We start from the raw sequence: 16047 nt of genomic DNA on the forward strand, positions 1-16047 counted from the left end.
ATTTACTTCAAATAAGGGCGCTTAGACGCGATTATCTCAGACGAAGAGGATATTCCACCGAGAGGAAATCTTAACTTTGACCTCCCTTTTTGTAAAATCTCTTTCTATTTTTGTTTTAAATAATGAAAGCATATTTCTTGCTATTTTCTCAATATTCCCACCAGAATAATACAAGAAACAAAAATGGCTGCATAATTTCCAAATCTAAATTAAAGCTCCTCCAAAAATCGTTACTATATTTGGGACTAAAACATTCTTACCTGACACCATAAAGAACTGCCCTGACATTAGGTCCTTTTAAATCCATGTTGGGATCCTTTCTTATGAATGGAAACTTTACAACTTTATAAACTGCTGTTCATAGTCTCTCATAATTTTAATAGTTTATTAATAGTAGTTTGAGAAATTGTGTTTATTATAAGTTATGAATATGTTTGAAACATTGTAATATGTCTATGGACAATAAATTATTCTATTCTATCTCAATAAAAAAATTATATGTGATTAATAAAAACAATAAAGACATTTATTTATCCTTCGGCAAGTCACATAACAAGCAATAGACATCGTCAATATTAGAAACTATTAGTTCACCAATTTATCACAATAGTGTTTTAAAAACTTAATCCTATTAAGCAATAGTACTCACTAGCCTATGCACTATCTAGACTAAGTGTTAAAATTAAATTTAAAATATTCTTCTAGGTTGTACAGTGGATTATTTACAAGCCATTCATGTAATCTCTCTGAAAATTACGATGGTTTAAATTTTTCCAAGAAACTGGTAACTTATTGAAAAGTTACCAGTAACTAACTATGTAACTATGTAACATAACTAACACTAACTAACTATGTATGTATGTATGTATGGTAACTATGTTTTTATGGTAATTCATTGATTTTGAAAGTCTTAATCTAGGCAGCTCAATTCTTTCTTGGTTTCGTGTATTATGAGAGTGTATGGCATTTCTTTGTGTATAAAGATGCAGATCTTTCTTTATTACCATTAATACATCAAAAATATACAAATTTACAACAGTCAAAATGTTTAATTGCCTAAAAAGAGGTCGACAGTGATCACGCGGATTAGAGCCAGTTATGATTCGTATAGCTTTTTTTGTACAATAAGAACCTTTTGAATTCCTATTCCATTACCCCACACAATTAAACAATATCTTATAATACTTTCAAAAAATGAAAAATACCATTCTTAAATATCTTGGAGACACTTTATTTTTAAGGTTTGCAAGTAAATAAATCACTCTAGACAATCTCTTACAAATATAGGCTATATGAGTTTTCCATGACAGATTAGAATCAATATTTACACCTAAAAGCTTCACTGTACTTAATGAATCTAAGAGATCTTCTGTTTTTAAGGTGACCAACAGATGCTACGTTTCACTTTATTCAGGAATAGTCCATTAGTTTCAAACCAATAAGTTGCCTCTAACAATGTGTTTTCTGAAATTATTTTTAGCTGATCCACATCATTATGATAAGATAACAATGTTGTATCATCTGCATATATTGTAGAGTAACAGGACAAATTATTGCTTAGGTCATTAATTAAAACTAGAAATAGTATAGGACCTGAAACAGATCCCTGAGGTACTCCTAACTTAAATTCTAAAACTTCAGACAAACTGCCATTGTGGTCGACCAATTACTTACGCTCTGAAAGATATGACTTCAAAATTTCCAAATCTTTGCCATAGAAACCATAATACTCCAACTTACTCAATAAAATTACATGGTTGACTGTGTCAAATGCTTTACTCAGGTCACATAAGGTGACCTGGGCAGCATTTTTACTCTCTAAGGTCAGTAAAAGTTGATTAATTAAGCCATCAATGGCATGTGTAGTTGATCTACCAGGACGATAACCATACTGACTATCATTAAACAAACCAGAAGACTCAAAATATTTAGAAATTTGTATTTTAAGAATTTTTGCTTTCCCTATGACTGGGATACAAGAGATCGGACGGTAACTACTGGGTATATCTGGATTACCCTTTTTAAAGATAGGTACCACTCTAGAAAACTTTAAACTATTTGGAAAAACACCATCATTTATACATCTATTAAAACAATAAGTTAATGATTCAATAATTACCGAAGCAACCTTTTTTATTAAGTCACTGGACAGTCCGTAGACATCTCTGGATGAAGAAGTTTTTAACGAGATTATTATCTTAAACACCTCATTCGAGCTAACTGGTGAAAAGACACAACACGAATTGGCTGACACCAAATGTACACTTTTAAGACACTGCACTGCACTCTCCGGGGAAGGTTTGACTTTTGAACTTATATCTTCTACAGCAGTGATGAAATAGTTGTTGAAGTCATCAGGCTGGATGCTGCTACAAAGATTGTTGACCGGACTGCGTTTAGCTGTTTTATTTATTCTAGGCCGCTTTACATTTGTTGTAAGAATGTTCAATTATTTCTTAATTTTTCTGTATTTTAGCCGCTCGTAGTGCAAGTCTGTAGTGTCTTTTCAGGTTCTTAAATAATAGCAAGAGCTGATCGATGCTATATTTATTACACATGTCTTTACAAAGTAGTATTTGGTTCTTCATTGCTGCTAACTCCGGTGAATACCACCCAGTTGAAACAGAACCTTTTTTAAAACTCATATAAGCTGTACTAGCTTTTAATTTTTTTAGCCTTCTTGAGTGGAAAACTAGTCTCAAATAAGATCAAAAATCGTTCGAAAAAATTTTTAAAGCAGTTACTAGCTGTTAAATCAGGTGAAAAAGACTGGCACCACTGTTCCTCTTCGAGGAGTTGCATAAAGTAACTTATGTTCTTGGGAGTAATCAATCTAACGGTTTTTAATTGACTAGGCCTATAATGTGTGTAAGAAATAGGCTTACTCACCGAAAACTCAAAATGTAAGGCATCATCATCAGATAAAGATGGTTGTATGACTTCTGTAATACATGTGGTTTCAAATTAGTACTTATGTTATCCAAGCATGAATTTCCACGTGTAGGCTTGTTGTTTGTGCAATATATGTCAAATTGCCTTAATACATTCAGAAATCTTTCTACTGTAGCTTTATTAGTAGTAACGTCAAAATGAGCATTTACATCTCCACACAAGATTAACTTGCACTTTAATCGAAAGAGAAAGATTAAAAGTTCTCCAATGACTGCAGAAATATTTCAGTACTACCATCTGGTGATCTATAAAGGGACACCACGATCAGATTGAATTCTATGAGTTTTACACCAGTAACTTCAAAATGGAGTTCATTGCAGAAATTCTTCAGGTCAATTTCCTTAAAAATATGGCTATTAGCAACATATATGCTTACCCCTCCGCGAATATGAACACTGCGACAGAAACTGCTGCCCAGAGAAAAGCCTTCAGGTACCCATAGTTCAATTTCATCTGTATTTAGCCAATGTTCTTCAAGGCATGCAACAAAGTATTTGTTTTGACATAACAGGAGTTCCAGTTCTTCGCATTTTCCCCTTAAACCTTGTATATTTATGATGAAAATTTTAGCTGACTCTTGGTTTATGGTAGGCATCATAAACCAAGCAGTCGTACTGATTTTTTTCAGTGTAAGCTGTGGGCCTACACTGATATTTATATGGGTCAACTACTTTCCATTGACCTAATTTAAGGTTTGATCTAGGCCTACTTGTTAAGAAACTTTTTGGGCTAGACCATTCTCCCGGTTTAAAGATTCGGTAGATCTAGTCTTTCTTACTGTGTTTATAAATATTGAGACGAAAACATTCTCTGGCCAAAAATCAGGTGAGTATATGTCACTGTAGTAATTGGATGGAATGCCAACTTTAAATGATGAATATAACTCAGGATGTTTTGAATTAAGCTTTTCTACCGTGTAATCACCCGCTTTACAGCTATCCAGAAATGTTTTCAGGTCTTCACACTCAGTTCGAGCACTCAGCCTATAGACAAATAAGAACCTCATTTTATCAGATGTTGTAAGGTTATGTTTCTCTGTAGATTTTCCAGTGATGAATTGGTTCCTTTTCTTTGCATCCACTTCTCATCCTAGATTAGGCCTAGCTTGAAATTTCAACCACTTATCATTATGTGTAGGCCTAGGCCTATCACTTTCAATTTTATTTTCTTCTCTTAGCTTTCTTCGTGACTTGTACAGTTGAAATCCTTCATTACTTTCTTGATTAGAGTTTTTAATGTCCTTATTATCCAAGTACACTTGCTCATCCCCTGAGACTGAGAGTATAGGCTTGGAAGGGCTGTTAGGCCTATCATTGGGTTTATTACTTCTATTACTATTGGTTAGTCAACGTTCTAGTATTAGTAAGTCCATTATCTATATTAGATCATGAAACATCAATATACCTGCATATGACTGCCTCCTGTCACTGTTATAAGTCAAAATTTCACTGATGGCGTCAGCTTGATTATTTAATGAGTGACGTAAATTATCATTGTCTTTCTTCAAGATACTATACTGTTCACTTATTCCTTTTTGATTTTCACTCAGATGGAAAATTTGATCAGTTAATATTTTTATAGTGCCATTACAATATGTATTGTTCTTTTCAACTGAAATAGTCTTTCACTTCAGGCACTTTGAGGTTATCATGGCGGCACATATCACACATCCATATAACTTTACGGCCCAGCGTTATTATACAATCATATTCTTTTTCATCAATTCCAACACATTTACTATGATACCACAACTGACAATTTCCCTCGCACAAAATCGCCATACTATTTTTAGGAACATTTTTCGCACAGGTTCCACACTTGATTTTGCTAGTCGGCGCCATCTTGCACTTTATTCAACATTTAGTTGAAATACACTGTGTATGTTTAAAGTAGAAGGAAGTTAACTCGTATGTTAATATAATACGAGCAATAATTTAACGAAACATTTTATTCAATTTTCAATAAATGGTTTAAATCTAGGATGTGTATTAAATAAGCCAAACTATGAATCCAAAAGTAATGTGGTCGACATTTTGTACATGAGGGGAAGGGAAATTTAGTCGTTAATAGTACTGAATTTAATGATTCTGTGTTCTTTCGTTTGAAGGATTACTTTAGATGTTGACATTTAAAGTTTTCAAGTTGTCCCTTAATCATTTGTACTTTTAGAAAACGTGTAATTATAATAATTATAAAAGTTATATAATGAACATCTTCTGAAGCATCATACCATCCTTATTTTTATTGATAAAAATTAGAGAGTGTACTTTATCCCTCTTCATGGAAAATGGAACTTCGTATGGATAAAACTCCATAGAGCTGTTTGTTGCATTCCAGTTCTTTCCTGTTTGTGCTTTTTGTAAACAGCTTCTAGTAATTTCTATATGTTACAATCATATGCTTTCTTGAATTACCTCTTTTTAATGATAAATGTGTTTGACAAACGTCAGTGAAACTGTACATTATCTTGGATAACATGGTTGGTATTATTTTTAATGCTTCACTTCTTTCTTCCATTTGCTTAGCATCTGATATGAAACTATTTAACATCTAATCTAGTGATTCTTGATACTTATTTATTTTCAAATCCTGCAGGAGTGGCTACATTAGCGGGCGTGGCTGTCTTGGTCATTCTGATCCCAATAAACATTGTGATCACCAGCAGGGTGCGGACACTGCACTTGAGACAAATGAAACACAAAGACGAGAGGGTCAAATCTGTCAGCGAAGTTCTCAGTGGCATTAAGGTTAGAACTGGTTGAAAACCACATTCTAGAAATATTGATGGGTTCTAATAAAATAAGGGAGCCCAGTAGCCTGGTAGAGACTTTTGCATAAATAGGAAATTGTGCTACATAAGATTCGTATAAAAGATAACCAAGAAGACTCATAACCAGGATTTATTTGTTGTCAGTAAGCCTATCTAGTAGGGAAATAGTGATTTCTTTAGTTGGCATCTCTGCAACTTCACGTCTTGCTTATAAAATGTATTTGACGCTTACTTTGCATAATTTGATTGTTACATAATGCAATTAGTATTTTGATTGATTTGATTTAACTGCTTGAAATAAATAATAGTACATCTCTCAGTCAAATTGTACAGCTTTAAAATATATCCATTGATCTAATTTCTGTTTTGGAACAAAAATGTAATCTAAAGTTGTAAATGAAGGTTATAGAATTTATAGACAAATGTATACCTACAGTTATACTCTCATTACTCGAATCCGTATTTACAAAACTATTGTGTATAGTACATAATTTTAACTTCTTCTGGTGATAATGCGTTTAACATGTGAATTAAAAAAAAAAAAACATCTGAAACGTCTACATGATATTTTAGTTCTTTTACAAGGGAACTCCGTGACCACGTTTGTTTAAATAATATTCCAAACAACCCTGAGATCAGTGATATTCGCTTCATGTCTGCTTTTAACTAATGTATATATAAATTGTCTGTCGGATTCATTGTGTTTTGTAGGTTTTAAAGATGTACGCCTGGGAGCAAAGCTTCAGAAAATCAATCCTAAACATTAGAGATAAAGAGTTATCACTATTGAGGACAGCAGCTTTGTTGAACGCATCCACTTCATTCTTATCACTTTGTTCTTCGTTCCTGGTAAGATTTTATTTTTACTATTTAAACAATCATTTATGAATTTTAAACCTACTGGTTTACTAAATTTACAGAAATAAACTTAATAACATAATAGCAGTTGAAATTTTTCACCACAAAGATATCACAATATTCTATTTATTTTATTGTGACTTTTTACCTGACCGCATCTCATGTTTTCCTAACTCATAATTTAAAACTGTCAGGTAACTCCGGTTCTAAGGACGGTGGAACGCATACATACAGATATGTGAGTTAAAACATTGGTGATTGAATATTTGTAGTGAAAAATGAGTTTAATGTATACACGTACTATACGAATACAATAGAATACAGGCCTCTGAGGGTGTGATACTCTGGCTGATGGGAGCTGGAAGTCTACATCGGTTTAGGAATGACTGTAGTATACTAGCGTATCTGTTGTAGATCAGTATGTAGGACTACATTTTCAAATTAATACACTTTTAATAACACGTTGTGTCGTCACCGGATGTAGTGCCAAATTAATGATAATTTTGGAAACCTTTGATTGTATTTGAATTGACCGTTAGAAGTTGGTTTACCCAGTCAAAAGGCCTTTTAGTTCCTGTTTACTAATATATTTATTTTATGTCGTTATTATTGTATGTTTTACTTCTCTTCTGTTCCACTATCAGTGTCGTAATTCTTCAGATTATCAATGCTTGTTAATCTGATTATCCATTTCGTTGTCGAATATTGTTATAGAATTTTGAATACAAACTTAAAGATAAGTCATTCTATCACTTTATCAGCTATTTACCAGATTTAGCCTATTGAAATCCGCCTAATATTGTATGTTCTAATTTGTTGTTATACTCTGATATTTGTAAATGATTTATTTTCGAGTTCATGCTGAGACAGTATGGGTGTGAAAGCCACTCACAGTGTGGCTGGAATTTAAATTAAAATAAAGTGGAAGAGGTCAATATTTATCTGGATTTACTACACAACATGTAGCTTATCCGGAATTTCTCAACACATACATGGATAAATATTTTTAATATTTTATTTGTTATATTTTCAGGTTTCTTTGGCATCATTTTGTGTTTTTGTCTTGATTGATGAACGTAATGTGTTGACACCAGAGACTGCCTTTGTCTCCATGGCTGTCTTCAACATCATGAAAATTCCTCTCTATTACTTGCCAACAATGGTGGAGTTTAATATTCAGGTTGTATTATTTTGCAATGGTTTTGATTATCATAAAGTATTGAGCCAATTTTGATATAATTTAATCTATTAGTTTTTAAGATATTAATTTTTGTATACAAAACACATACATACAGACAGATGGGGAACTAAGCATCAGAGACCCATGTTCATATGGAGAAATATGTTTGTCTTAACCTGAGCAATAACATGTTATACCTTTATCCAGTGAGTTACGGGACACTCTGTAGAGCAGTAAATAGTTAAATTGATAGAGCAAATACTATTAAAGTATAATTAATATTAGTTTATAAGTATACAATTTTATAAATATATGCAGTAAAAGCTACACATAAATGTTTTAATATAGTTTTTCAAAAGTTTTAATACATCAAATTAGACATTTAAAAACATTAATTGTATTCTTTCTTTGTTATAGTTTTTTGTGGCTACCAAGAGAATAAACAATTTTTTGAATGCTGATGAGTTGGATTTTACATCAGTTTCTCACGACACAAGCAGAAGTAAGATTAATTACGATTCTTTCATTTTTATACTGGCCCTGGACGACGTGGGCCGATCCGTTGTGTCGCGTCGGTTTTAGGATTTTTCTCTTCCATACCAACAGTCGGCCTCGATAAATCTTTAATTAATATAATTAATCCACATTAATGACTGTATTCATTTACACTAATTAAAGATCCATGTAATAAAATCACTATATATATCACCTTAATTATTGTAGTTTACGTCTCCAAATAAAATACAAGCATTGTTCCTTTACTCGTATGCCTCTGTCTGGTCACTCAGCTGTTGTTACTCATTATTTGTACATGTATTAACAACTAATCGTGAGTTGTAAATGCGTGTATTATCTTACAATTCATGGGACATTTTACACACACGTGGATAAGGGGTAAACATTGACAATGATCAGATTTAATTGTTTATGAATCTTCTAGTATTTATATGATCTTTGTGACTCTTCAGCATCCAAAAGAGGAGTTTCTAATGAAGTCAAAGTACCAGGCAAGGAATAATTACTTCCGTTATAGTTCCTCTGACAGTGACAAATTCAGCCCAGCTCTGGGTACCCAGAGCACTGTCAAAGGCAAAAACACTGTATTCATCATTATATTTATTATTTTTGTATCTATCTTGAGCAAAGTTAGTAATTTTTGACAGCAAGATTTTAAATATAAAAAACATTTTCTCACGTGTAAATCATTAAGTGATTTTTAAAACAATGTTTAAAACTAAGGAATTTTTCGCTTTTATATGTTAAGTAAGTAAGTCTTAAGTAAGTCTCATGTAAGTCTTACATGATAAGAAGCATGTAAAGATTTTAATAGGGGATTTTAATGCCCAGTTAGGACAAGAAAAGAAATATCGAGATGTAATTGGAAAATGGGCTGCCCATAAACATACAAATAGAAACGGACAAAGATTAATAGAAATCTGCAGAACTCATGGATTTATCTCTAAATCAACATACTTTAAGAGAAAGCCAAACAAACTTAAGACATGGAAACATCCAGACTGGATAAAGGGGGAATGGCAATTAGACCACGTATGCATGGATAAATTCTTCCACAAGGAGATCTACAATGTCAAAGTGCTGAGAGGAACTGATACAGGTTCGGACCATTACTTAATAAAAATTAAAATCAAGTTGACTCCACTAAGAAGAAAGAGACAACAAACAGATGTGAAGAAGAAAAGAACATTTGACCCTCATCAACTAATTCAAAATGAACAATATAGAAAAGTTACAGAAGGTATGAAGTTGACTGAAAATTTGGAGGAAATAAAACAAATTCTCAAAGAACACGCAACAAATTTGGCACCACTAAATCCAAGGAAAAAACATGCTTGGTGGAATCACGACTGTGACGAAGGGCATGAAAGAAGGCATCGGGCTTGGTTGAAATTTCAATCTCATAAAACCGAAGAAAATGCCAATAACCTCAAGAACACAAGGAAACTATTCTCCAAAATTATTAGAAAATGTAAGAGACAATATGAAACACAGTTAATTAACTCTATAGAGAAGAATTATTATAAAACCAACTCTAGAGACTATTACAAAGCCTTTCATACACAATTACAAAAGTACAGCCCTCCGACATTATTGTTGAAAAACAAAAATGGAAAAACTGCACATAACAATAAGGTGAATGCTGAAATAATGGCAGAAGCATTTAAGGAACTCCTGAATTGTGAGGAACCGGAGGAAATTTTGGAAATCAACACTAATACTCCAATAAAAACCAAACCTGTAAATATTAACCCCCCTACAGTAAAAGAAGTTGAAACTGTACTTAAAGAATTGAAGAACTACAAAGCAGGTGGTGAAGACCAAATGTTTGCAGAGGTGTGGAAGTATGCTGGAGTATCTAGTCATACCTCTCTTCATATGATACTACAGAAAATTTGGATTACTGAGAAATTTCCCGATCAATGGACTATAGCTATAATTCATCCTTTGCACAAGAAAGGTGACAGATGTAATCCGGATAACTATAGAGGTATATCACTCCTCGATTGTACTTATAAGATTTTTTCAAAGATTCTCTACAACAGGATTAAGGACCAACTAGATCAAGAACTTGGAGAATACCAAGGAGGATTCAGGCCTTGGAGAAGTTGTACAGAGCAAATAATTACACTAAAGTTAATTATGGCATATTATAAAAAACGAAATAAACAACTCTCGATAACATTTGTTGATTTCAAGAAAGCCTATGATTCCATTCATAGAATATCACTATTAAAAATACTGAGACATTTTGGACTTCACCCCAAATTAATTAAATTAATAGAACTAACATTAACTAGACAAAGTCTAAAATAAAGTTTAGAGGAGAACTTTCAGAACCATTTCAGATAAAGACTGGCTTAAGACAAGGTGATGGATTATCACCGCTTCTTTTTAACTGTGCATTAGAGTACGTCATGAGGGAATGGGAAAGAAATAACCAAAAAAACATAAAGATTGGATATCAAAGGGACAACATTAATCTGAACTGTTTGGGGTTTGCTGATGACTTGGCTCTTTTGGCCAATGACATTCAGGAAACAAAACAGCAAATTAAATCTTTACAAGATATAGCTCAGAAAATTGGTTTAAAGATATCGTTTGAAAAAACAGAAGTTTTATTAACGCAGCCTCCACTTGCAAATAAAATAAGGTTGGACAACCACAATATAAAAATTGTGCAGAAATTTAAATACTTAGGAGAAGTAATCACTTATAACCTGAATGAAAAACCATCTTGGCAAAGTAAAATAGACAAACTAACTAAGATTAAACATGCTACTAAGAATACGTATAATAAAAGATGTCTTTCAATAAATACAAAATTAAGACACTACAAAACAGTTGCTCTGCCACAAATTACATACGCAAGTGAAACAATATTTAAAACAACAAATACTATTGCAATAGATAAGGTTCTTAAGATGGAGAGAAGAATAGTCAGAACTTGCTTAAACAAAAACTATCAAGTAGACGGAGTTTGGAGACTAGCTTCCAATGAAACAGTCTACAAAAATATAGAACCTATTACAAGTATAATTAAAAAGAAACGAATATCATTCCTGGGGCATTTGTTGAGAACACCTGAAAATAGAATTAGCAGGAAAATAGTAGAAAAACTGTGGTATAGTAAAAGTGACATTAAATGGATCACAGAATTAAGGGAAGATATGAGAGAGTTACAAATTACAGTAGAGGATTTAAAACACAAGACAAACACATTAAAGATATTAAATGACAAACACTCTACACTACAGCTGAAAAGAAACAAACAACGAATAGGAAGAGTGGTTCCGGAGGAGGAAAGGAAATTACGCTCGGAAAGGATGAAGAAATATTGGGTGGATAAAAGAAGAAAGACTAGAAAATATAAAGTGATTAAAGTGGTCCAATGTAGGCCATAAAATTATAAATAAATAAGTAAGTAAGTATGAATGAATTAAGATAAAGACATGTTTAAAAATTATTGTTTATGCAAAAACGTAATGTCAACAAATATTAACAGAGTAATTAATTTTTCTCTGAAAGTCAGCAATATAAATCTTCGTAATATTTAAAAGTAGCATTAAAGTTTTACTCTTCAGAAGGTTAAACCATATATTATTGATCATGCTTTTTTCTACGAAAGGAATGTCAAAGTGACATTTGGATTACTTATCCATGTAGCAGTTAGTTCTGTTATATTCATTGATCACTTTTGAACAGCCAACAGTGAAGATATGGACAATAAATAAAAACACATCATAATCTCATGTTATAATGCCATGACCATGGCCCTGGCCTCGATCTAGCCATGATCTGCCATTACTTATATCACTGATGTCAGTGCAGTATTCAACTCAATTACTATATTGAATTTGTGAATATTCACCGAAAGAGTCACACTTATTTCCAATGTATCATTTCCACGTAATCACATTAAACATATCTCGTGGGCATTCTTCACTACCTGACGGGGTACCCTTGGAAACTTCATTGACTACATCTGTTATCTATACAATTATATAAAAATGGTTGGGGTGGGAGGGTTTTTTGCATGTACTCAATGACGTGAAAACTACTGGATCGATCATACTGAAATTTGACATGGACGTTCTTAGGACTACTGGTTAAAATATAGGCATCTTCTCATTTCAAAAGGCCTTTCGAGTTACTTGTGTCTAAAGTTGCAAAAAATCCCATCTTGGCCTCTAAGGTTGCATTACAGCAAACAAATATTATTAACTTAACGAGCCTGGTAAATGTAATGAAATCCTCTGTGTAAACGTCGTTGTATAATAGTGCTACCATGTATTTGATGTATTTAACCACTATTTTCAATCTTTTTACATTTATAGCCTTGAAAGCTTAATGTAAGCTTGATATTAACAATACTTTTATCTAAACTTTTTCTGCAACCAATGTTGAGCACAGAGTAAGAAAATATTCAGGTAAGAAAATTAAGTTTTAGTACAAATATACATAAACTGTACGCTTTAGCAAATATTAAGTATACAAAGCTTGGTCATTAATGTAATGCATGTATCAAGGACAAATGTATTATCTCCCATCCTCAGGCACTTTATAATAATATTACACTCGACCACTAGACCACTATACTACCGGTACTACTAAACCATACTACTACTGCTACTACACTACACTACACTACCATTCATACTAGACGCTACATTAGTACACACTACACTATTATTACATAGAACCATGCTGACTTGATCTCCCCTGGGCCAACACAGTGCTGTCCAACCTTTCTATCAGTGCGCGATTCCTCGTGTGATCGTCTGTTGTTTCCCCAACCAACCATAATAAGAAGTGTTATACGTTCACGTTCGTCAAGCGACATAGTGTAGTTGAAGAACTACAAGCAATACGATAAACTCTTTTGTACTAAAGCGCACTGATAGAAAGGTTGGATAGCACTACTGAAACAAGAAAACTAGAATAGCCTACTATGAATAGACTGGCTAATAGGAAAGTCCAAATTGCGACCCAAAGATAAGAACTTTCTAATTGTTACTGTTATCAAGTTTTCCCCGTTATCAATATATTAGGACCAAATTTGTAACCCTTGAGGATAACTAACATCATAATTCACTTCTGTACAACTGACAAGCATAATGTAGTATTTAGCTGCAGTATTCTTTGGTTGCAGTTTTGCTATACTGGGGTTATGGCTACTAATAAAATGTAACCAAGTAAAACCTTTGAACAGCCGCCATTTTGTACTGGATCAATCTTTTTGAGTACGGTTTGCGGCATTAAACTCTGCTAGATAAGCCCTTTAAAATGATGTGCATATTGACCTATGCTCCTATTTGAGATTTCCTTCTGACTCCTTGCGGGACGTCCCCATGATGATACAGAAAACTGATAGTTCCTTCAAAAAGTAGAATTTTAGGTGTAGTGTTGATGTACCAAATCTTGTTGATTTATCTGTTATCGTTCAGAAAATATTATACCTGTGCATTACTTTATGTACACCCTGTATATATATAATATATATATATATATATATATATATATATATATATATATATATATATATATATATAATTTACTCAAACAGAAATATTCATACATGTGCAGAATATACGAAATTGTGTGCAAAGCCGTGGGTAATGGCTAGTCTTAGATAAATAAACATTTTCCTGATGATTTATTAATCCATAATATTGCGACTTTCATAGTCAATGCATTTACTCTTATTTGTTTTGAGTAAGTGTTTCCACACTTATTACATGCTAGCTATTTACATAATCTTTATCGTAAGTGACCAAGAACGAACGAACATACACATTGGAATTCGAAAGAGGTAATGTATTATATAAACTATGATATTATTTTGAACTAGCAGATATCCGCGGCTCAGATATTTCGTATCAAATAACCGGTACGTCTTACGCATTTTCTTTTTAGATGGCATAATAAACACTCCTGAAAATAGGTGATTACAGTGGAACATATTCTAATATGTGCCTTATAGTCTTCTGTTGGTTTAAGTTACGGTATGTCTAGTAGTGTTTACCTTACATTGTAAAGTATATACATGTATAGGTCTGAAAAAGTCTTATCCTGTGAAAATCCTCTAAATCCGGAAATTGTCATCTACATCCGGTCTAAACTATTTTGGGCGGCGTACTAGTGTTTGCCTACTATGTATATATACACACATGTTGGTCTGAAAAGTCTACTTCGATAAACAGAAGCAACTACTTGCTCATTTTAATCTATTTCCGGTTTTACTTGTATTTTCTTATCTACTTGTAAAGTATTTCTGGTACTGGTAGCGTATTAAATGCATAATAGTACTGTATTTAGTATGTATACAGTATGTATCAAATTAAACCTCTTTAGGACAGCGGGGACATAATGATATGGGAAAATAGGGAAGAAGAGTTAGAACGAGAGTTGAACAAATGGGCAAAAATGGCGAAGAAATATGGTTTAGAGATCAACATACAAAAATGTAAAGTAATGAAAGTAGAGAGAAGGGAAGGAAATAACAAAGAAGTGTTAGTTGAAGGAAAAAGACTTGAAAAGGTGAAGGAATTCTGTTATTTAGGAAGTATTATAACAGATAGGGACACAATAAGAGAGGAGATAGGAAACAGAATATGGAAGAGTGGAAAGTTTTTCAATATGGTGAAGAAGATTGTGTGGAGTTGGAACATTGGGAAAGAATCAAAAGTATTGATGTATAAATCTTATTTTCAACCAATTTTATTATATTGAGCAGAGACGTGGACGTGGACTAAAAATGATTTAAGCAGATTGCAAGCTGCAGAAATGAGATTTTTAAGAGGGATAGAGAAGACTACGAGAAGAGATAGAATAAGGAACGAAGTAACAAGAGAAAGATTGAAGGTAGTTTCACTGCAAGAGACAATGGAAAGAAGAAGAATACAGTGGATGGGGCATGTGAAGAGGATGGGAGATAATAGAATGCCTAGAATAGCACTGGAGAAGGAGGAAAGAGGAAGAAGACCAAGAGGAAGACCGAGAGGAAGATGGGAGGACCAAGTGTGGAAAGACATAGAGAGAAGGGGACTACAGAAAATACAGGTGGAGGAAGAGGAGACCTGGAATGACAGACAAAAGTGGAGGAGGCTGTGTACGACGACCCGTGATAACGGAAACGTCGGATGATGATGATGATGATGAGGACAGCGGGGAATTGAAAAACAAAAATATGCTTTGTTGGAGTTACAATCTTTTTGAAAATCCCTATGGGTGGTACATCTGATGGAAATGCTTTGTTTTGTAAATCATGGGTTGTATCTGTATAAGATTTCATATTTCTAGGACATTAAGAAGTTCTTATATATGTTACATATCCTTTTCAACCCCTACGGGTAGATGGCTTACATTAAAATGCTTTTGCTTTGTTTTGTGAGTCATGAGACATGCCTGTGTCAAACCTCTCTAGGACATCAAGAATTTGAAGAACAATGCTATAGCTCTTGATAGAGTAGCAGCTCTATTTCAGCCCCAATGGGTGGTTGATCTTCATGAAAAATGTTTGATTTGTATGCTGAGAGCACGAGGTACATGTGTGCCAAATTTAATCTTTTTAGAGCATCGAGAAGTTGAAAAACAAAATATAGTTCTTTTAGGGTTTGCACTCCATTTCAACCCCTACGGATGTTTAATCAATACTAAATGCCTTAGTTTTTTTATGTAAGTCATGAGGTATACGAATGCCAGGTTTCAACTTTTGGTAATATGGGGAAGTTGGAGAATTAGTGATGAGAAATTAAGTGAGGGACTTTGC

The 16047-nt window shown here is 33.2% G+C and overlaps 1 protein-coding gene across 7 annotated transcripts in view; it reads left to right on the forward strand.

Annotated features, from left to right (window-relative positions):
• LOC124369116 (multidrug resistance-associated protein 1-like) overlaps positions 1-16047 on the forward strand; it is a 93805-nt gene that overhangs the window by 32463 nt on the left and 45295 nt on the right. For all 7 annotated transcript variants that reach the window (XR_006923043.1, XM_046826893.1, XM_046826876.1 and 4 more), the window contains 4 exons: positions 5548-5699; positions 6434-6571; positions 7614-7760; positions 8178-8262. Coding sequence is in view for 6 of the 7 variants with exons in the window: in XM_046826893.1 (XP_046682849.1) it covers positions 5548-5699; positions 6434-6571; positions 7614-7760; positions 8178-8262 (522 nt within the window). In the remaining variant the exon portion in view is untranslated. The remainder of the gene's footprint in view (positions 1-5547; positions 5700-6433; positions 6572-7613; positions 7761-8177; positions 8263-16047) is intronic.

The sequence above is a fragment of the Homalodisca vitripennis genome, chromosome 1 (assembly GCF_021130785.1).
Source record: "Homalodisca vitripennis isolate AUS2020 chromosome 1, UT_GWSS_2.1, whole genome shotgun sequence".
Lineage (NCBI taxonomy): Eukaryota > Metazoa > Arthropoda > Insecta > Hemiptera > Cicadellidae > Homalodisca > Homalodisca vitripennis.